Raw genomic sequence first — 21793 nt, 5'->3', positions numbered from 1 at the left:
AGACTGAGGGCGGGGATAGCGGTGGGAAGGGGTGGGATGTGAGTAGACTGAGGGCGGGGATAGCAGTGGGAAGGGGCGGGATGTGAGTAGACTGAGGGCGGGGATAGCAGTGTGAAGGGGCGGGATGTGAATAGACTGAGGGCGGGGATAGCGGTGGGAAGGGGCGGGATGTGAGTAGACTGAGGGCGGGGATAGCAGTGTGAAGGGGTGGGATGTGAGTAGACTGAGGGCGGGGATAGCAGTGTGAAGGGGCGGGATGTGAGTAGACTGAGGGCGGGGATAGCAGTGTGAAGGGGCGGGATGTGAGTAGACTGAGGGCGGGGATAGCGGTGGGAAGGGGTGGGATGTGAGTAGACTGAGGGCGGGGATAGCGGTGGGAAGGGGCGGGATGTGAGTAGACTGAGGGCGGGGATAGCAGTGTGAAGGGGCGGGATGTGAGTAGACTGAGGGCGGGGATAGCAGTGGGAAGGGGCGGGATGTGAATAGACTGAGGGCGGGGATAGCGGTGGGAAGGGGCGGGATGTGAGTAGACTGAGGGCGGGGATAGCAGTGTGAAGGGGCGGGATGTGAGTAGACTGAGGGCGGGGATAGCAGTGTGAAGGGGTGGGATGTGAGTAGACTGAGGGCGGGGATAGCAGTGTGAAGGGGCGGGATGTGAGTAGACTGAGGGCGGGGATAGCAGTGTGAAGGGGCGGGATGTGAGTAGACTGAGGGCGGGGATAGCGGTGGGAAGGGGTGGGATGTGAGTAGACTGAGGGCGGGGATAGCGGTGGGAAGGGGCGGGATGTGAGTAGACTGAGGGCGGGGATAGCAGTGTGAAGGGGCGGGATGTGAGTAGACTGAGGGCGGGGATAGCAGTGGGAAGGGGCGGGATGTGAATAGACTGAGGGCGGGGATAGCGGTGGGAAGGGGTGGGATGTGAGTAGACTGAGGGCGGGGATAGCAGTGTGAAGGGGCGGGATGTGAGTAGACTGAGGGCGGGGATAGCAGTGTGAAGGGGCGGGATGTGAGTAGACTGAGGGCGGGGATAGCAGTGGGAAGGGGCGGGATGTGAGTAGACTGAGGGCGGGGATAGCGGTGGGAAGGGGTGGGATGTGAGTAGACTGAGGGCGGGGATAGCGGTGGGAAGGGGCGGGATGTGAGTAGACTGAGGGCGGGGATAGCAGTGTGAAGGGGCGGGATGTGAGTAGACTGAGGGCGGGGATAGCAGTGTGAAGGGGCGGGATGTGAGTAGACTGAGGGCGGGGATAGCGGTGGGAAGGGGTGGGATGTGAGTAGACTGAGGGCGGGGATAGCAGTGTGAAGGGGCGGGATGTGAGTAGACTGAGGGCGGGGATAGCAGTGTGAAGGGGCGGGATGTGAGTAGACTGAGGGCGGGGATAGCAGTGTGAAGGGGCGGGATGTGAGTAGACTGAGGGCGGGGATAGCAGGGGGAAGAGGCGGGATGTGAGTAGACTGAGGGCGGGGATAGCGGTGGGAAGGGGCGGGATGTGAGTAGACTGAGGGTGGGGATAGCGGTGGGAAGGGGCGGGATGTGAGTAGACTGAGGGCGGGGATAGCGGTGGGAAGGGGTGGGATGTGAGTAGACTGAGGGCGGGGATAGCAGTGTGAAGGGGCGGGATGTGAGTAGACTGAGGGCGGGGATAGCGGTGGGAAGGGGTGGGATGTGAGTAGACTGAGGGCGGGGATAGCGGTGGGAAGGGGTGGGATGTGAGTAGACTGAGGGCGGGGATAGCGGTGGGAAGGGGCGGGATGTGAGTAGACTGAGGGCGGGGATAGCAGTGTGAAGGGGCGGGATGTGAGTAGACTGAGGGCGGGGATAGCGGTGGGAAGGGGTGGGATGTGAGTAGACTGAGGGCGGGGATAGCGGTGGGAAGGGGCGGGATGTGAGTAGACTGAGGGCGGGGATAGCAGTGTGAAGGGGCGGGATGTGAGTAGACTGAGGGCGGGGATAGCAGTGTGAAGGGGCGGGATGTGAGTAGACTGAGGGCGGGGATAGCAGGGGGAAGAGGCGGGATGTGAGTAGACTGAGGGCGGGGATAGCGGTGGGAAGGGGCGGGATGTGAGTAGACTGAGGGTGGGGATAGCGGTGGGAAGGGGCGGGATGTGAGTAGACTGAGGGCGGGGATAGCAGTGTGAAGGGGCGGGATGTGAGTAGACTGAGGGCGGGAATAGCGGTGTGAAGGGGCGGGATGTGAGTAGACTGAGGGCGGGGATAGCAGTGTGAAGGGGCGGGATGTGAGTAGACTGAGGGCGGGGATAGCAGTGTGAAGGGGCGGGATGTGAGTAGACTGAGGGCGGGGATAGCAGTGTGAAGGGGCGGGATGTGAGTAGACTGAGGGCGGGGATAGCAGTGTGAAGGGGCGGGATGTGAGTAGACTGAGGGCGGGGATAGCGGTGGGAAGGGGCGGGATGTGAGTAGACTGAGGGCGGGGATAGCAGTGTGAAGGGGCGGGATGTGAGTAGACTGAGGGCGGGGATAGCAGTGTGAAGGGGCGGGATGTGAGTAGACTGAGGGCGGGGATAGCAGTGTGAAGGGGCGGGATGTGAGTAGACTGAGGGTGGGGATAGCAGTGTGAAGGGGCGGGATGTGAGTAGACTGAGGGTGGGGATAGCGGTGGGAAGGGGCGGGATGTGAGTAGACTGAGGGTGGGGATAGCGGTGGGAAGGGGCGGGATGTGAGTAGACTGAGGGCGGGAATAGCAGTGTGAAGGGGCGGGATGTGAGTAGACTGAGGGCGGGGATAGCAGTGGGAAGGGGCGGGATGTGAGTAGACTGAGGGCGGGGATAGCAGTGTGAAGGGGCGGGATGTGAGTAGACTGAGGGCGGGGATAGCAGTGTGAAGGGGCGGGATGTGAGTAGACTGAGGGCGGGGATAGCAGTGTGAAGGGGCGGGATGTGAGTAGACTGAGGGTGGGGATAGCAGTGTGAAGGGGCGGGATGTGAGTAGACTGAGGGTGGGGATAGCAGTGTGAAGGGGCGGGATGTGAGTAGACTGAGGGTGGGGATAGCGGTGGGAAGGGGCGGGATGTGAGTAGACTGAGGGTGGGGATAGCGGTGGGAAGGGGCGGGATGTGAGTAGACTGAGGGCGGGAATAGCAGTGTGAAGGGGCGGGATGTGAGTAGACTGAGGGCGGGGATAGCAGTGGGAAGGGGCGGGATGTGAGTAGACTGAGGGCGGGGATAGCAGTGTGAAGGGGCGGGATGTGAGTAGACTGAGGGCGGGGATAGCAGTGGGAAGGGGCGGGATGTGAGTAGACTGAGGCCGGGGATAGCAGTGTGAAGGGGCGGGATGTGAGTAGACTGAGGGCGGGGATAGCAGTGTGAAGGGGTGGGATGTGAGTAGACTGAGGGCGGGGATAGCAGTGGGAAGGGGCGGGATGTGAGTAGACTGAGGGCGGGGATAGCAGTGTGAAGGGGCGGGATGTGAGTAGACTGAGGGCGGGGATAGCAGTGTGAAGGGGTGGGATGTGAGTAGACTGAGGGCGGGGATAGCAGTGGGAAGGGGTGGGATGTGAGTAGACTGAGGGCGGGGATAGCAGTGGGAAGGGGCGGGATGTGAGTAGACTGAGGGCGGGGATAGCAGTGTGAAGGGGCGGGATGTGAGTAGACTGAGGGCGGGGATAGCAGTGTGAAGGGGTGGGATGTGAGTAGACTGAGGGCGGGGATAGCAGTGGGAAGGGGCGGGATGTGAGTAGACTGAGGGCGGGGATAGCAGTGTGAAGGGGTGGGATGTGAGTAGACTGAGGGTGGGGATAGCGGTGGGAAGGGGCGGGATGTGAGTAGACTGAGGGTGGGGATAGCGGTGGGAAGGGGCGGGATGTGAGTAGACTGAGGGCGGGAATAGCAGTGTGAAGGGGCGGGATGTGAGTAGACTGAGGGCGGGGATAGCAGTGTGAAGGGGCGGGATGTGAGTAGACTGAGGGCGGGGATAGCAGTGTGAAGGGGCGGGATGTGAGTAGACTGAGGGCGGGGATAGCAGTGTGAAGGGGCGGGGCTGCAGAGAGGTCGGAATCGCCATAAGATTGTTATATTTGTCTTCAGGGACACGGAGAATTTACTGACCGATAAAGAGGTCGGCGATTTCCTGATCCGCATCAGCCAGTCCCGGGTCGGATACATCCTCAGCTACAGGTCAGTGTCATCTCCGTCCATAGTTACATAGAAGGTGAGGATGAAAAAAGACACAAGTCCATCAAGTCCAACCTATGTGTGTGATTATATGTCATATTACATTATATATCTCTGTATGTTGTGTGATTATATGTCAGTATTACATTATATATCTCTGTATGTTGTGGTCATTCAGGTGATTATCTAATAGTTTCTTGAAGCTATCAATGCTCCCCGCTGAGACCACCGCCTGTGGAAGGGAATTCCACATCCTTGCTGCTCTTACAGTAAAGAACCCTCTACATAGTTTAAGGTTAAACCTCTTTTCTTCTAATTTTAGTGAGTGGCCACGAGTCTTATTAAACTCTCTTCTGCGAAAAAAACCCTATTGTAGGGTCACCAGTCCGGTATTTATATATTGTGGGGTTCCCAGTCCGGTATTTATATATTGTGGGGTCACCAGTCCGGTATTTATATATTGTGGGGTCACCAGTCCGGTATTTATATATTGTGGGGTCACCAGTCCGGTATTTATATATTGTGGGGTCACCAGTCCGGTATTTATATATTGTGGGGTCACCAGTCCGGTATTTGTATATTGTGGGGTCACCAGTCCGGCATTTATATATTGTGGGGTCACCAGTCCGGTATTTATATATTGTGGGGTCACCAGTCCGGTATTTATATATTGTGGGGTCACCAGTCCGGTATTTATATATTGTGGGGTCACCAGTCCGGTATTTGTATATTGTAGGGTCACCAGTCCGGTATTTATACAATGAAATCATATCCCCTCTCAAGCGTCTCTTCTCCAGAGAGAATAAGTTCAGAGCTCACAACCTTTCCTCATAACTAAGATCCTCCAGACCCTTTATTAGCTTTGTTGCCCTTCTTTGTAGTCGCTCCATTTCCAGTACATCCTTCCTGAGGACTGGTGCCCAGAACTGGACAGCATACTCCAGGTGCGGCCGGACCAGAGTCTTGTAGAGCGGGAGAATTCTTCAATGACAACCTGCACAAACCATCCCATGGAAGGAGGCGGATCTCATGGTCTGGGGACGGGGTGGAGGAAGATAGAGATTCTCCCTTCAGGTCAAACCATGAAAGGGCAAATGTGATTGGGGTCATCCCTAGCACCATAGATTGACAGATCACCCCAAGATGGAGACATTCCCCATAGCTAAGCTCCTCCTTCACCCATAACTGAGGTCCTCCATCCCCCATAACTGAGCTCCTCCATCCCCCATAACTGAGCTCCTCCATCCCCCATAACTGAGCTCCTCCGTCCCCCATAACTGAGCTCCTCCGTCCCCCATAACTGATCTCCTCCATCCCCCATAGCTGAGCTCCTCCATCCCCCATAACTGAGCTCCTCCATCCCCCATAACTGAGCTCCTCCCCCCCCCATAACTGAGCTCCTCCACCCCCCCATAACTGAGCTCCTCCATCCCCCATAACTGAGCTCCTCCATCCCCCATAACTGACCCCCTCCATCCCTCATAACTGAGCTCCTCCACCCCCCATAACTGAGCTCCTCCATTCCCCATAACTGATCTCCTCCATCCCCCATAACTGAGCTCCTCCATCCCCCATAACTGAGCTCCTCCATCCCGCATAACTGAGCTCCTCCATCCCGCATAACTGAGCTCCTCCATCCTGCATAACTGAGCTCCTCCATCCCCCATAACTGAGCTCCTCCATCCCTCATAACTGAGCTCCTTCATCCCTCATAACTGACCTCCTCCATCCCCCATAACTGAGCTCCTCCATCCCCCATAACTGATCTCCTCCATCCTCCATAACTGAGCTCCTCCACCCCCCCATAACTGAGCTCCTCCATCCCCCATAACTGAGCTCCTCCATCCCGCATAACTGAGCTCCTCCATCCCGCATAACTGAGCTCCTCCATCCTGCATAACTGAGCTCCTCCATCCCCCATAACTGAGCTCCTCCATCCCTCATAACTGAGCTCCTTCATCCCTCATAACTGAACTCCTCCATCCCCCATAACTGACTGACCTCCTCCATCCCCCATAACTGAGCTCCTCCATCCCCCATAACTGATCTCCTCCATCCTCCATAACTGAGCTCCTCCATCCTCCATAACTGAGCTCCTCCATCCCCCATAACTGAGCTCTCCCATCCCCATAACTGACCTCCTCCATCCTCCATAACTGACCTCCTCCATCCCCCATAACTGACCTCCTCCATCCCCCATAACTGACCTCCTCCATCCCTCATAACTGACCTCCTCCATCCCTCATAACTGAGCTCCTCCACCCCCCATAACTGAGCTCCTCCATCCCCCATAACTGAGGTCCTCCATCCCCCATAACTGAGCTCCTCCATCCCTCATAACTGAGCTCCTCCATCCCCCATAACTGAGGTCCTCCATCCCCCATAACTGAGGTCCTCCATCCCCCATAACTGAGCTCTCCCATCCCCCATAACTGAGCTCCTCCACCCCCCATAACTGATCTCCTCCATCCCCCATAACTGACCCCCTCCATCCCTCATAACTGACCCCCTCCATCCCTCATAACTGAGCTCCTCCATCCCCCATAACTGAGCTCCTCCATTCCCCATAACTGACCTCCTCCATCCCCCATAACTGAGCTCCTCCACCCCCCATAACTGAGCTCCTCCATCCCCCATAACTGAGCTCCTCCACCCCCCATAACTGAGCTCCTCCACCCCCCATAACTGACCTCCTCCATCCCCCATAACTGAGGTCCTCCATCCCCCATAACTGAGCTCCTCCATCCCTCATAACTGATCTCCTCCGTCCCCCATAACTGAGCTCCTCCGTCCCCCATAACTGAGCTCCTCCATCCCCCATAACTGAGCTCCTCCATCCCCCATAACTGAGCTCCTCCATCCCTCATAACTGACCTCCTCCATCCCCCATAACTGACCTCCTCCATCCCCCATAACTGACCTCCTCCATCCCCCATAACTGACCTCCTCCATCCCTCATAACTGAGATCCTCCATCCCCCATAACTGAGCTCCTCCATCCCCCATAACTGAGCTCCTCCATCCCCCATAACTGAGCTCCTCCATCCCCCATAACTGAGCTCCTCCATCCCTCATAACTGACCTCCTCCATCCCCCATAACTGACCTCCTCCATCCCCCATAACTGACCTCCTCCATCCCCCATAACTGACCTCCTCCATCCCTCATAACTGACCTCCTCCATCCCTCATAACTGACCTCCTCCACCCCCCATAACTGAGCTCCTCCATCCCCCATAACTGAGCTCCTCCATCCCCCATAACTGAGCTCCTCCATCCCTCATAACTGACCTCCTCCATCCCCCATAACTGACCTCCTCCATCCCCCATAACTGACCTCCTCCATCCCCCATAACTGACCTCCTCCATCCCTCATAACTGAGATCCTCCATCCCCCATAACTGAGCTCCTCCATTCCCCATAACTGACCTCCTCCATCCCCCATAACTGAGCTCCTCCACCCCCCATAACTGAGCTCCTCCATCCCCATAACTGAGCTCCTCCATCCCTCATAACTGAGGTCCTCCATCCCCATAACTGATCTCCTCCATCCCCCATAACTGACCCCCTCCATCCCTCATAACTGAGCTCCTCCACCCCCCATAACTGACCTCCTCCATCCCCCATAACTGAGCTCCTCCACCCCCCATAACTGAGCTCCTCCACCCCCCATAACTGAGCTCCTCCATCCCCCATAACTGATCTCCTCCATCCTCCATAACTGAGCTCCTCCACCCCCCATAACTGAGCTCCTCCACCCCCCATAACTGAGCTCCTCCATCCCCCATAACTGATCTCCTCCACCCCCCATAACTGAGCTCCTCCACCCCCCATAACTGAGCTCCTCCACCCCCCATAACTGAGCTCCTCCATCCCCCATAACTGAGCTCCTCCATCCCCCATAACTGAGCTCCTCCATCCCCCATAACTGAGGTCCTCCATCCCCCATAACTGAGGTCCTCCATCCCCCATAACTGAGCTCTCCCACCCCCCATAACTGAGCTCTCCCATCCCCCATAACTGCTGTCTTTGCTTGCTGCAGATTGGCATGCTGTCATCTACTTGGACCCCCAGATTGATCCTGGATGCCTCCAGAGGTCCCCCTTAGAGTGTAATATTTCTATTTTGCCCCTCCTCTTCCTGTAAGGTTTCCATATCTTGTTATGTAATTCTCACCCAGCCATGGATCTCAGGACCTCCAGGCCGGAGAGTTACCATCTTCTCCATATTGTAGGGGGATGGACCGCTGCCGCCATTATATGATCGATGTGCGCTGCAATGGCTGCTATGTCATCCTGGGTGAAGATCGCGCTCACTCCTCGCTCTCCGCCCTCATAGAGTATCACCGCGTAGTTGGTCTTCAGCCGTATGGGGAAACCCTGAGAGAAGCCTGTGAGAAGGTGAGAAACTTGGGTGACCACTGGACTTGGCAGAGGTTAACTATATGGGGTCACAGGGACACAGCAACCAATGATGAGGGGGGTCACTGGAGGGGGTGTTATGACACAGGGGCCACTGGAGGTGGTCACATGACACCAGGGCCACTGGAGAGGGGTCACGTGACACCAGGCCACTGGAGGGGGTCACATGACACAGGGGCCACTGGAGGGGGGTCACATGACACCGGGGCCACTGGAGGAGGACATATAACATAGGGGCCACTGGAGGAGGTCATATGACACTGGGGCCACTGGAGGGGGTCACATGACACCGGGGCCACTGGAGGGAGTCACATGACACCGGGGCCACTGGAGGGGGGTCACATGACACCGGGGCCACTGGAGGGGGGTCACATGACACCGGGGCCACTGGAGGGGGGTCACATGACACCGGGGCCACTGGAGGGGGGGACACATGACACAGGGGCCACTGGAGGGGGGGTCACATGACACAGGGGCCACTGGAGGGGGGGTCACATGACACAGGGGCCACTGGAGGGGGGGTCACATGACACGGGCCACTTGAGGGGGGTCACATGACACCGGGGCCACTTGAGGGGGTCACATGACACAGGGGCCGCTTGAGGGGTGGCCACATAACACAGGGGCCACTGGAGGAAGTCATATGACACAGGGACTAGAGATGAGGCTCACATGACACGGGCCACTGGAGGGGGGTCACGTGACACCAGGGCCACTGGAGAGGGGTCACGGGCCACTGGAGGGGGCCACTTGAGGGGGTCACATAACACAGGGGCCACTGGAGGGGGGTCACATGACACCAGGGCCACTGGAGGGGGTCACATGACACAGGGGCCACTGGAGGGGGGTCACATGACACAGGGGCCACTGGAGGGGGGTCACATGACACAGGGGCCACTGGAGGGGGGTCACATGACACAGGGGCCACTGGAGGGGGGGTCACATGACATGGGCCACTTGAGGGGGGTCACATGACACCGGGGCCACTTGAGGGGGGTCACATGACACCGGGGCCACTTGAGGGGGGTCACATGACACCGGGGCCACTTGAGGGGGGTCACATGACACCGGGGCCATTTGAGGGGGTCACATGACACCGGAGCCACTTGAGGGGGGTCACATGACACAGGGACCACTGGAGGAAGTCATATGACACAGGGACTAGAGGTGAGGCTCACATGACACTGGGGCCACGTGAGGGGGTCACATGACACCGGGGCCACTTGAGGGGGGTCACATGACACCGGGGCCACTGGAGGGGGGTCACATGACACCGGGGCCACTGGAGGGGGGGTCGCATGACACCGGGGCCACTGGAGGGGGGTCACATGACACCGGGGCCACTTGAGGGAGTCACATGACACCGGGGCCACTTGAGGGAGTCACATGACACCGGGGCCACTTGAGGGAGTCACATGACACCGGGGCCACTTGAGGGGGTCACATGACACCGGGGCCACTTGAGGGGGTCACATGACACAGGGACCACTGGAGGAAGTCATATGACACAGGGACTAGAGGTGAGGCTCACATGACACCGGGGCCACTGGAGGGGGGTCACATGACACCAGGGCCACTGGAAGGGGGTCACATGACACCGGGGCCACTTGAGGGGGTCACATGACACCGGGGCCACTTGAGGGGGTCACATGACACCGGGGCCACTTGAGGGGGTCACATGACACTGTGGGCCACTGGAGGGGGGTCACATGACACCGGGGCCACTTGAGGGGGTCACATGACACCAGGGCCACTGGAGGGGGTCACATGACACAGGGACCACTGGAGGAAGTCATATGACACAGGGACTAGAGGTGAGGCTCACATGACACCGGGGCCACTTGAGGGGGTCACATGACACTGGGGCCACTTGAGGGGGTCACATGACACTGGGGCCACTTGAGGGGGTCACATGACACCGTGGGCCACTGGAGGGGGGTCACATGACACTGGGGCCACTGGAGGGGGTCACATGACACCGTGGGCCACTGGAGGGGGGGTCACATGACACCGTGGGCCACTGGAGGGGGGGTCACATGACACCGTGGGCCACTGGAGGGGGTCACATGACACCGTGGGCCACTGGAGGGGGTCACATGACACCGGGGCCACTTGAGGGGGTCACATGACCCCGGGGCCACTTGAGGGGGTCACATGACCCCGGGGCCACTTGAGGGGGTCACATGACCCCGGGGCCACTTGAGGGGGTCACATGACCCCGGGGCCACTTGAGGGGGTCACATGACACCGGGGCCACTTGAGGGGGTCACATGACACCGGGGCCACTTGAGGGGGTCACATGACACCGGGGCCACTTGAGGGGGTCACATGACACAGGGGCCACTGGAGGAAGTCATATGACACAGGGACTAGAGGTGAGGCTCACATGACACAGGGGCCACTTGAGGGGGCCACTTGAGGGGTGGCCACATAACACAGGGCCCACTGGAGGAGGTCATATGACACAGGGACCAGAGGTGAGGATCACATAACACATGGGCCACTGGAGAGGGCCACATGTCTGTGATTGGTTTGAGCCCCGTAGCGGGATGTCATGTGATGTCTGTTCTCTATAGACGGAGAATTGGGGTCCAGACTGTGAGGAGATGAAATTCCTGACCAGAACTCTGTCTCTCGGAGATGAGAATGTTCCCTCCTCTCCACCCGCCGAATCTGCATCCAACCAATCAGAGCACAAGAAACTGGAGGAGCCTGCCCACCCCCGCCCTCGATTCCACAAATCCATCCGAAGAGCCATGCAGGAAATCCAGCAGGTGAGATAAAAGTAGAGTTCAGGGTGATGATAATGGTGGAGCTCATCCTTTCCAACGGGATTATGGGAATTATGTACTAAGATTGTCTTCCTCAATCATTGGCTATCGGGTTATACTGCCGCCTACAGGAGAATTGTACAATGACAAACATTAAGTAACCCCTCCTCCTCTACCCAGCATGCCTCCGTTTTTGTAGTGTCCTGGTGGGGGGGGGGATGGACGTCTTTTCAATGCTGGGAAGAATCTGACCTTTTTATTGATTTTTTTTTTTTTTTCTTCAATCTCCATGACTGGCGATCCGCTCTCTATATGCAGCACTTCAGTTTGGTTTTCTTCAGGTTGACCTAAGAGGGCCACACCCGACCCCTCTGGACTGGTCAATTGTGGAGCTGCAATGTGGCCTTCAGGACCTGGGCTCTTCGCTGACATGTATACTGAAGTCCATTACTGTCCCTTGAGCTGTGGCACAGTCCCAGGTGTGACCCTGTCAGTCCCAGGTGTGACCCTGTCAGTCCCAGGTGTGACCCTGTCAGTCCCAGGTGTGACCCTGTCAGTCCCAGGTGTGACCCTGTCAGTCCCAGGTGTGACCCTGTCAGTCCCAGGTGTGACCTTGTCCATTCCAGGTGTGACCTTGTCCATTCTAGGTGTGACCCTATCAGTCCCAGGTGTGACCCTGTCAGTCCCAGGTGTGACCCTGTCAGTCCCAGGTGTGACCCTGTCAGTCCCAGGTGTGACCCTTTCAGTCCCAGGTGTGACCTTGTCCATTCCAGGTGTGACCTTGTCCATTCTAGGTGTGACCCTATCAGTCCCAGGTGTGACCCTGTCAGTCCCAGGTGTGACCCTGTCAGTCCCAGGTGTGACCCTGTCAGTCCCAGGTGTGACCCTTTCAGTCCCAGGTGTGACCTTGTCCATTCCAGGTGTGACCTTGTCCATTCTAGGTGTGACCCTATCAGTCCCAGGTGTGACCCTATCAGTCCCAGGTGTGACCCTATCAGTCCCAGGTGTGACCCTATCAGTCCCAGGTGTGACCCTGTCAGTCCCAGGTGTGACTTTGTCCATTCCAGGTGTGACTTTGTCCATTCCAGGTGTGACCTTGTCCATTCCAGGTGTGACCTTGTCCATTCCAGGTGTGACCTTGTCCATTCTAGGTGTGACCTTGTCCATTCTAGGTGTGACCCTTTCAGTCCCAGGTGTGACCCTTTCAGTCCCAGGTGTGACCCTTTCAGTCCCAGGTGTGACCCTGTCCGTTCCAGGTGTGACCCTGTCCGTTCCAGGTGTGACCCTGTCCGTTCCAGGTGTGACCCTGTCCGTTCCAGGTGTGACCCTTTCAGTCCCAGGTGTGACCCTTTCAGTCCCAGGTGTGACCTTGTCCGTTCCAGGTGTGACCTTTGTCCGTCCCAGGTGTGACCCTTTCAGTCCCAGGTGTGACCCTGTCCGTTCCAGGTGTGACCTTGTCCGTTCCAGGTGTGACCCTTTCAGTCCCAGGTGTGACCCCTTTAGTCCCAGGTGTGACCCTGTCAGTCCCAGGTGTGACCCTGTCAGTCCCAGGTGTGACCCTGTCAGTCCCAGGTGTGACCCTTTCAGTCCCAGGTGTGACCTTGTCCGTTCCAGGTGTGACCTTGTCCGTCCCAGGTGTGACCCTTTCAGTCCCAGGTGTGACCCTGTCAGTCCCAGGTGTGACCCTTTCAGTCCCAGGTGTGACCTTGTCCGTTCCAGGTGTGACCTTGTCCGTCCCAGGTGTGACCCTTTCAGTCCCAGGTGTGACCCTGTCCATTCCAGGTGTGACCCTGTCCGTTCCAGGTGTGACCTTGTCCGTTCCAGGTGTGACCCGTTCAGTCCCAGGTGTGACCCTGTCAGTCCCAGGTGTGACCCTGTCAGTCCCAGGTGTGACCCTGTCAGTCCCAGGTGTGACCCTTTCAGTCCCAGGTGTGACCTTGTCCGTTACAGATCCACTGTACCCGGTGCTCACACCTCCTCCTCCACTAATGGTTCCTGTGCTGCCAGTAGCCCTTAGATGCCAGACACTGATTCCCTGGAATTTCATCTTATGGTAAAGTCCATGCCATCTTCAGAGTCTTCCTTGGCTCCGCCGGCTATGGTGGTCTCCTCTGCTCTATAAATGGAGGATTCCACTGCAGTCATGCTGGATTTTATGGTCCAGATATTGCTGATAGATGCTGACTCTGACCACAGAGGCCATAATTGTGCTCCCCAGATTTTGTATCTAAACTGCTGTGACCTTTGAGCCTTCAGCCCCGGAGACCTGGTGTGATGCTCAGTCTCTCGAGTTCCTGACACACAAATGTGCACCTGAGGAGTCCGTTTTCTGCTATTATTCCCAAACTGGGAGGCAACATTTCAGCTCTTGTTGGTTCTGTTTGCACTTTCAAACCTGTGGTTTCTATCAGTAGAGTCCCCAGTCCACGCTTCTTTAGGGCTCCTAGGACTGCCAAAACTTTTCTGTTTATGGAGAATGGAAAAATCCAGCCGTGGTCTTTTTACCTCCCAGATGCCTACCAGCGTTGTACCCTTTTGTGAAGATGTGTACCCCTCTGTAAACCCAACAGTATCCTATCATCACAAGGCGCCTGTCATCTCAGTGGAGGATCTACCTGTCTTTATGAACCTCACCGATAGGCGACTGGGAGGCATTTCTCAAACTCCCTTCTTTTTGGCAAGTCCAAAACTAAGTCCGGCAACCAGTTTACCCGCAATTCTTGGTCTTCCAAATTCCACAAACCCTCAGATACATATTCTTCAGTATGAGGAGCACCCCCCACTTTTCAGAGAGTGGGAGAGCAGGGGAGTCTATTAGCCTTTGCAGACACATGGATAACCTCCACCTCAGGGGCTTGGGTATGGAAGGCGATTTCCAATACCAGCTAGAGGTTAGTTTCCAGTCCCCTCCCCAGTTAATTACTTCGACCTGTCTGTGTCACCTCAGAGATATGCAGATCCTAATGCAACCCATGGTATGGTGGGTCTTCTGGAACAAGTCTCATTGCCCCAGTGCCTGTGATACAACAGTTCCTCTTCACAGTATTCAAACCCAAAGGGGGCATCCACCCAATCTTGTATCTCAAGGCCTCATCCTATGGTCAGACTGGTTCATCTACCACCAGGTTGTCTCAGGATTGATGTCTCTATAATCCTGCTCTGGAGTTGGGGAAATACTTTCCTCTAGTCTCCTGAAATATCCAGGATGAGTGCTAGTCACCTTGTCAGTGCAGGGAACTTGGACTAAAGATAAAATCTCCCCATCAAAATTCTGGAAATTTGGGCAATCTGACTGTTCTTACAGCACTGGACCTCCCATTTGGAGGAATATCCAATCAGAATTTAGTCATGGCAGTGGCATATATCAACCATCAGGGAGGAACCAGAAGCATTACCATGGCAAAAAGCGTGAATCCTGTCCTGGACAGAACAATGTTCCAGCCTTGCCCACTGTTTACATGCCAGGCGTGGACAATTGGCAGGCAAACTTCCTCAGTATGCAGTGCCTGGACCCAGATAAGTGGTCCCTACATTCAGAAATGTTCCAGGACCTATGTCACCTGTGGGGGACTCCAGATGAGGACCTCCTGGCCTCCATGTTGAATTGTAAAATGAACTGGACGGGTATCTATGCAGGTCCAGGGATCGGAAGTAGTGGATGCTTTGTTGGTTCCATTGATTCAGTACACCCTGATCTATTCCTTTCCTCCATGAAAACTCCCTTCCTTGTCTTCTCTTTAGGATAAAGATGGAGGGCATTTCAGCGATCCCCATAGCTCTAGACGGTCTCAGACATATGTGGTACTTGACCTCATCAAACTCCTGGATGTTGTTTCAAAGATTGATTTACCATCCTCTTCATCAGTTCCTGGCCTTAACACCTGATAGTTGAAGCCCAGATTTTGAGGGATGGGAATACTCTTAAGCAGTGATTCCCATGATGCTAAAAACGAGTAGGTCTACTGTGTCTGCAGGGGTTATCGTGGTACGTGGAAGGGCATACTTTAGTATGTTGGAGGCAAGAGGCTTTAACCCCAGGAAATCCTCTGTGGGATGTACCCCTGCCGCCTTACAGATGACCTAGGCAGCATTTGGCCTTTGCACTATCCAGAGTCCGGTATCTGCCCTTGTGGTCTTGTTCCAGAACCTGCTGGCTTCCCATTCTTTCATAAAGACCTTTGTGTAGGGTGGTTCCCCTGTCCGTTCTTCTGTGTCTCTGTGAGATGCAAATGCTGTTCTCTTGCCACTTCTAAACCTACACTTTGAACCTATCCGGTTTATTCCCCTTTCATGCATTCCCTGTTGCCATCCCCTCTGTGAGGCGAGTGTCTGAGCTGGTGGCCTTATCCTGTAGAGAACCCTTTCTGGTCTTACACAAGGACAAGGTGGGTTGGGGCCCAGGACTTTCTTTTTCTACCTCAGGTAGTGTTTGCCTTTCCTCTGAACCTGGGCATCATTCTTTCTTCCTTCAGAGATCTCTCTATTGCCTGGATGTAGTTCAGTCTGTGAGTTTCTCTAAGAAAATGCTTCCTTCAGAAAGACGGACTCTCTGTCATTCCTGATGGTCTCCACAAGGATGAACTAACTTCTCCTTTCACCATATCTAGACGGCTCAGACAGATCAGACAGATCATAACTCGAGTTTACAGTCTGAAGAATTGGGTCTCTCCTCTTCTATCAGGGCACACTCCGCTAGATCTGTAAATGCCTCCTGGGCTTTGTGGCATTAGACTACCGATTAAAAAGGTAAAAGGAACCACGCTAAAAAAAAACTCAATTAAATGTATATAAAAAACATAGACAAGCAGCAGCATGAAGTGGGATACACACAAAAAGTAACATTAAAAAGAGAGAAGCTGCTCTAGAGAGTCTCAATCAATCAAGTCAAGGCATATAAAGTCCATAATAAATCACCATTTCTTCTTAATGGCACCACAGTAATTATACACAAACAGGAGAGTGCCCAGCTACCGTAACAAAGACCTGCTTACCAGATGGCAAGCATAAAGGGCAGATGGCTATAACCCAGCCACGGTCTTTAGCTTGCAGATGTCAATCAAAACCGGTTCCAGCAGACTGGATGGTGCAAATCTCTCTCACCGTCTATGGAGTCTGTACTTGCTTAGGTAAATTCCCCAAAAAGAGAAGACTAACCATAGCATAATACATTTTAAATACTTTATTTAGAAAAAGATATTACATTTACATCTGTAGGTTGAATATCGCATGTGTTAAAAACAATGCCGGCCGGGAACAAACAAACGGAGCCCGTTGTCCTAGTAAATTTGTGTGGTGACGTCAGTACGTGCCCTCCCCCAGACGCGTTTCGTCATACGTGACGTTGTCAATGGAGAATGGGCAACGTAATGACTCACCACCTTATATAAAGAGCCAAGCCTCGTTCTGAGTCATGAGCACATGTCTCAAGAAGCGCCATATTGGATATGGGCAATTTATCCCTTACTTGCCAAGACAGAAACATTCACATCCAAACTGCTTCAGATGTGAATGTTTCCGTCTTGGCAAGTGAGGGATAAATTGCCCATATCCAATATGGCAACTTTTTGAGACGTGTGCTCGTGACTCAGAACGAGGCCTGGCTCTTTATATAAGGTGGTAAGTCATTACCTTGCCCGTTCCCCATTGACAACGTCACGTATGACGAAACACCTCTGGAGGAGGGCACGTACTGACGTCACCACGAGAATTTACTAGGAGGACGGGCTCCGTTTGTTGCCGGCCAGCATTGTTTTTAACACATGCGATATTCAACCTACTGATGTAAATGTAATATCTTTTTTCTAAATAAAGTATTTAGACTGTATTACGCTATGGTTAGTCTACTCTTTTTGGGGAATTTACCTAAGCAAGTACGGACTCCATAGACGGTGAGAGAGAGAGAGATTTGCACCATCCAGTCTGCTGGAACCGGTTTTGATTGACATCTGCAAGCTAAAGACCGTGGCTGGGTTATAGCCATCTGCCCTTTATGCTTGCCATCTGGTAAGCAGGTCTTTGTTACGGTAGCTGGGCACTCTCCTGTTTGTGTATAATTACTGTGGTGCCATTAAGAAGAAATGGTGATTTATTATGGACTTTATATGCCTTGACTTGATTGATTGAGACTCTCTAGAGCAGCTTCTCTCTTTTTAAAATTAGGCTACCGATGGTCTTCTGTTCACAAATTCTCTAAGGTCTACCTGGTGGATGTTCAGGACTCATTAAGTGCCATCTTCGGGTTGAAGGTCCTGCAGGCAGCTCCTTCCCAGATTATTAAGGCTACTGCCTGGTCTTCTGTTCACTTGTCCTCTACGTTGCTCTGGGTGGATCTTCAGGCCTCTTCTAATAAGACCTTGGGGTGTAAGGACCTTGGGGTGTAAGGACCTTTCAGTGCCTTTTTAAGCTGCAGGTGGTCCACAGTTCCTTAGCTTTCTTGGGCCTGTTGGAGTTTTGTTTGCTTTTGCCCACCTCTCAGTTGGACTTCTTTTGGATGTCCCAACAGTCAGAGATTTACCACGTTCCTCAATAAACAAGAAAGAAAAGTGTGACTTTTGTAGTCCCCGTAAAATGCTTTTCTTGGGGTCCATTGAGGGACAATACTGTAGGTGTTTATATTCATGCTGTGCCACAAAACTGAGAAATACTCCAAGTAGGAGGGGATATCCTGGGCTGGCCTACCATGTGTCCAGTTCTCCTGTAGGTGGCAGTATGACTGGACAGCACAAGACTGTCTGTATTCCTCAATGGACTCGAAGAAAAGGATTTCACAGTATGAAAAGCAGATTTTTGTAATAAAGACCTCGGATACCCAACACGGTGTATTGTAACGTAGAGACCAGTACAGAGTAGGACTGTACATTGACGTTTTCTGGGTGGACACCCCCCACAATGTGACTCCATGCTGGATGTTTCTTCTCTCTCCTGCAGGCATCTACAGCACAGAAGACGTTGGAGGTGTAGCGGAGCCAAGTGTCTGCATCGTCGTGATTGGATGTCACCATCTCTGTGAATCTATTTCTGTTCTGCTTGGAGACTCCCCATATATATACCAGAGCCACGTCTGTTCCATTGGAAGTATATTGGGGGTGGGGGGGCGTGGGAAGGACAGTAATGGGTGAAAGTAGTCCCATGCTCTTCCCTTTCCAGGATCACCACTCATCCCTGGCAGATCCTGAATCCTAATGAAAGTTCTGGAAGGTTCTGTATTGTCTCCACCCAGAAAGGGCTTTCTCTGCTTTTCCTTCCTGGCCTCTCTCTGATTTACTTCCACTTTCCCCCCCATAGTGGCCAATCAGTAATGGGAATTCAGTGGACTCCGCCTGCCTTCTCCTCGCTCCTCCAGCATTCTTTCTCAGACACACTTTCTGATTGGTGAATTCTGTTCAACAGACGAGTGAGACTACCCAGGAGGATGCAGCATGGAGGACATGTTGAAGTACCATTGTGATACAATGTAAAGTGGTACAAGGCTGTCCATATTCCATGTGTGGGAGGGGTGGGGAGCCCCCTGGGTGGTCCGTAGTCTGTGGGGGAGGGGAGGGGTGGGGAGCCCCCTGGATGGTCCATAGTCTGTGGAGAGGGGTAGGGAGCCCCCTGGATGATTCATAGTCTGTGGGGGAGGGGTGGGGAGTCCCCTGGATGGTCCATAGTCTGTGGGGGAGGGGAGGGGTGGGGAGCCCCCTGGATGGTCCATAGTCTGTGGGGGAGGGGAGGGGTGGGAAGCCCCCTGGATGGTCTATAGTCTGTGGGGGAGGGGTGGGGAGCCCCCTGGATGGTCCATAGTCTGTGGGGGAGGGGAGGGGTGGGAAGCCCCCTGGATGGTCCATAGTCTGTGGGGGGGGGGTGGGGTGGGAAGCCCCCTGGATGGTCTATAGTCTGTGGGGGGGGGGGGTGGGGAGCCCTCTGGATGGTCCATAGTCTGTGGAGGAGAGATGGGGGTTTCTCCTAAAGAATAATAGTGGTCAGACATGTCTGTGTCGTCACACACAGGAAGATCCACAGATCGCAGTTCTCACTGATTGGTTCTATGACTGTACAGAATGTATTATTTGTATTTGTACAGTAAAACTGTCTTTTTCGAGGTGCCAATAAAATATCATTATATTTGTGAAATGTGAACTGTCTGTTCTATTTCCTGTTATCACAATAAGTAATGAGTAGCACACAATCTGCCCATCCAGTGCTGACCCAACGAGGTTTTTTTTTATTTTTTTATATATATTCTCTTTTTATTGTTTTATGCATTATTAAAAACAGATCCAAACAGTTACAATGCAGATATTCAAATCTGAGCTTCAATTCACATAATTTCATATATATATTCCCATCCCCCACCCCCATTCACCCATTTCCCCCATATGGTATGATATACCTCTATTATATTACCTTCTATTATATGCATTGTTTCTTCTATAGATCTCAGCCAGTCCACCTTTGCTACCCTTTCTTTCATAGTCGGGGCTTCTGGGGTTCTCCATAATTCTCGGTATCAAACTTTTAGCTGCATTTAATGAATGTGGAACTAAGGTGCTCTTCTACTGGGCCACCATTCTTTTCTGTACCACGGAACAGACATTTCCATGGCTCAACCTTGGATCTGTTCTCCTGTAATTTGATAAATCGCCTTAGTAATTCCCTCCCAGTAAGGCTGTATCTTTATGCATTCCCACCATAAGTGGCCAAAGGTCCCCTGAGCATCGCACCCCCCCCTCCCCCTCCAACATGTAGGGGGAACCTCTGCGGGAGTCACATACCATCTCGCTAATAATTGATGGCACATCTCTCTATTGTCTTTCCATCTCTTGATGAGAAAGAAGCTAATCTCAAAATCTTCCCTCTCTATTCCTCATCTCCGATAAATCCTATTTCTTTCTCGAACATCACGGGACACAGAGCCACAGTAATTACTGATGGGTTATATAGGTATCACTGGTGATTGGACACTGGCATACCCTATCAGGAAGTTCAACCCCCTATATAATCCCTCCCCCTTGCAGGGATACCTCAGTTTTTACGCCAGTGTCTTAGGTGTTGGACGTGTAAAGATGTCCTGTGCTGAGCTCCAAAGGGAATATCCTATATCCTATACTGGGGCAAGCCATGAGAACCGGATCCATTTCAAGGTGTCCTTTCATGGCCGAATTGAATGGTACCCGGGCCTCGTGTCCGAAGAAACGAGGTTTTACCCGTAATGCTTCTCTTTTTAGAGAGCTGGACCCCGCAGATCAGAAAATGGCTTTAACCACTTGCTTACCGGGCACTTAAACCCCCCTCCTATCCAGACCAATTTTCAGCTTTCGGCGCTGACGCACTTTGAATGACAATTGCGCGGTCATACAACACTGTACACAAATGACATTTTTATCATTTTTTCACCACAAATAGAGCTTTCTTTTGGTGGTATTTGATCACCTCTGCGGTTTTTACTTTTTATTAAAAAAATTTTAAAAACTGATTTTTTTTTTAAAAAAAAGTTTATTTTTTTATATTTTGTTTTAAAAAATTTTAAACGGGTAATTTTTCTCCTTCATTGATGTACGCTGATGAGGCGGCAGTGATGGGCACTGATAGGCGGCAGTGATGGGCACTGATGGGTGGCAGTGATGGGCACTGATGGGTGGCAGTGATGGGCAGCACTGGCAGGTGGCACTGATTGGCACTACAGGTGGGCATTGATAGGTGGCACTTGTGGGCACTGATAGGTGGCACTTGTGGGCACTGTTAGGTGGCACTGTGGGCACTGTTAGGTGGCACTGTGGGGCACTATTAGGTGGCACTGTGGGCACTATTAGGTGGCACTTTTATTGGGTACTGATGAGGCAGATGTGCCTCTTCCACTTGGGGACCGATGTCCCTCACATCCGATCCGGTGATCGGCTTTTTTTTCTACTCGCGCTGTCAGCGTGAGTAAAAAAAAAAAAACGATTACCGATCTTTTGTTTACATCATGTGATCAGCTGTCATTGGCTGACAGCTGATCACATGGTAAGGGGCCGGGACCGGCCCCTTACACAGATCGGTGATCAGCCGAGTCTCAGTGACTCGGTGATCACAACGCGCGCGCCCTGCAGGGCGCGCGCAGGGAGCGTGCACAGGGGAGGACGTCATATGACGTCCTCCCGGGAATGTAGGTCCGCGCTGTAGCCGTCATTCGGCTATAGCGCGGATGCCAGGTGGTTAAACTTCCTAATTTCTGGCGAGGTGCTTTACGGTCCCAGAACTGTTGGATCCCCCTACTGATGGGGGCCCCAGTCTCTGACGGTTTTTCAAACGGAGCCCACCGTGAGAGGTGAAGATTGGGTCTGTGTAAACAGCACCCTGCGGCTGGATAAGGTAAGAGGAGATTCCACAGAATTTTTGAGTTCTAGTGGCTTTTCTCCTTTAAGGTAAATGCATGCTATGCCTATTGTGACCACCGGGGGCTGCCAAGCGCACAAACCTACACATGCTGACTGACTGTCTCAGGTGTTCAGT

General features: G+C 53.7%; 1 protein-coding gene across 1 annotated transcript in view; it reads left to right on the top strand.

Annotated features, from left to right (window-relative positions):
- The window catches only part of LOC141124070 (myosin-IIIb-like), a 137372-nt gene extending 118529 nt beyond the window's left edge, over positions 1-18843 (top strand). The window contains exons 26-29 of the mRNA XM_073612173.1: positions 4045-4134; positions 8363-8528; positions 11126-11323; positions 18248-18843. Coding sequence (XP_073468274.1) covers positions 4045-4134; positions 8363-8528; positions 11126-11323; positions 18248-18280 — 487 coding nt within the window. The 3' untranslated portion in view covers positions 18281-18843. The remainder of the gene's footprint in view (positions 1-4044; positions 4135-8362; positions 8529-11125; positions 11324-18247) is intronic.
- Positions 18844-21793: the final 2950 nt, after the last annotated feature.

Source organism: Aquarana catesbeiana, linkage group LG01 (genome assembly GCF_042186555.1).
Source record: "Aquarana catesbeiana isolate 2022-GZ linkage group LG01, ASM4218655v1, whole genome shotgun sequence".
Classification (NCBI taxonomy): Eukaryota; Metazoa; Chordata; class Amphibia; order Anura; family Ranidae; genus Aquarana; species Aquarana catesbeiana.
Note: the sequence above shows the minus strand (reverse complement) of the source record. Positions and strands in the feature narration are given on the sequence as shown.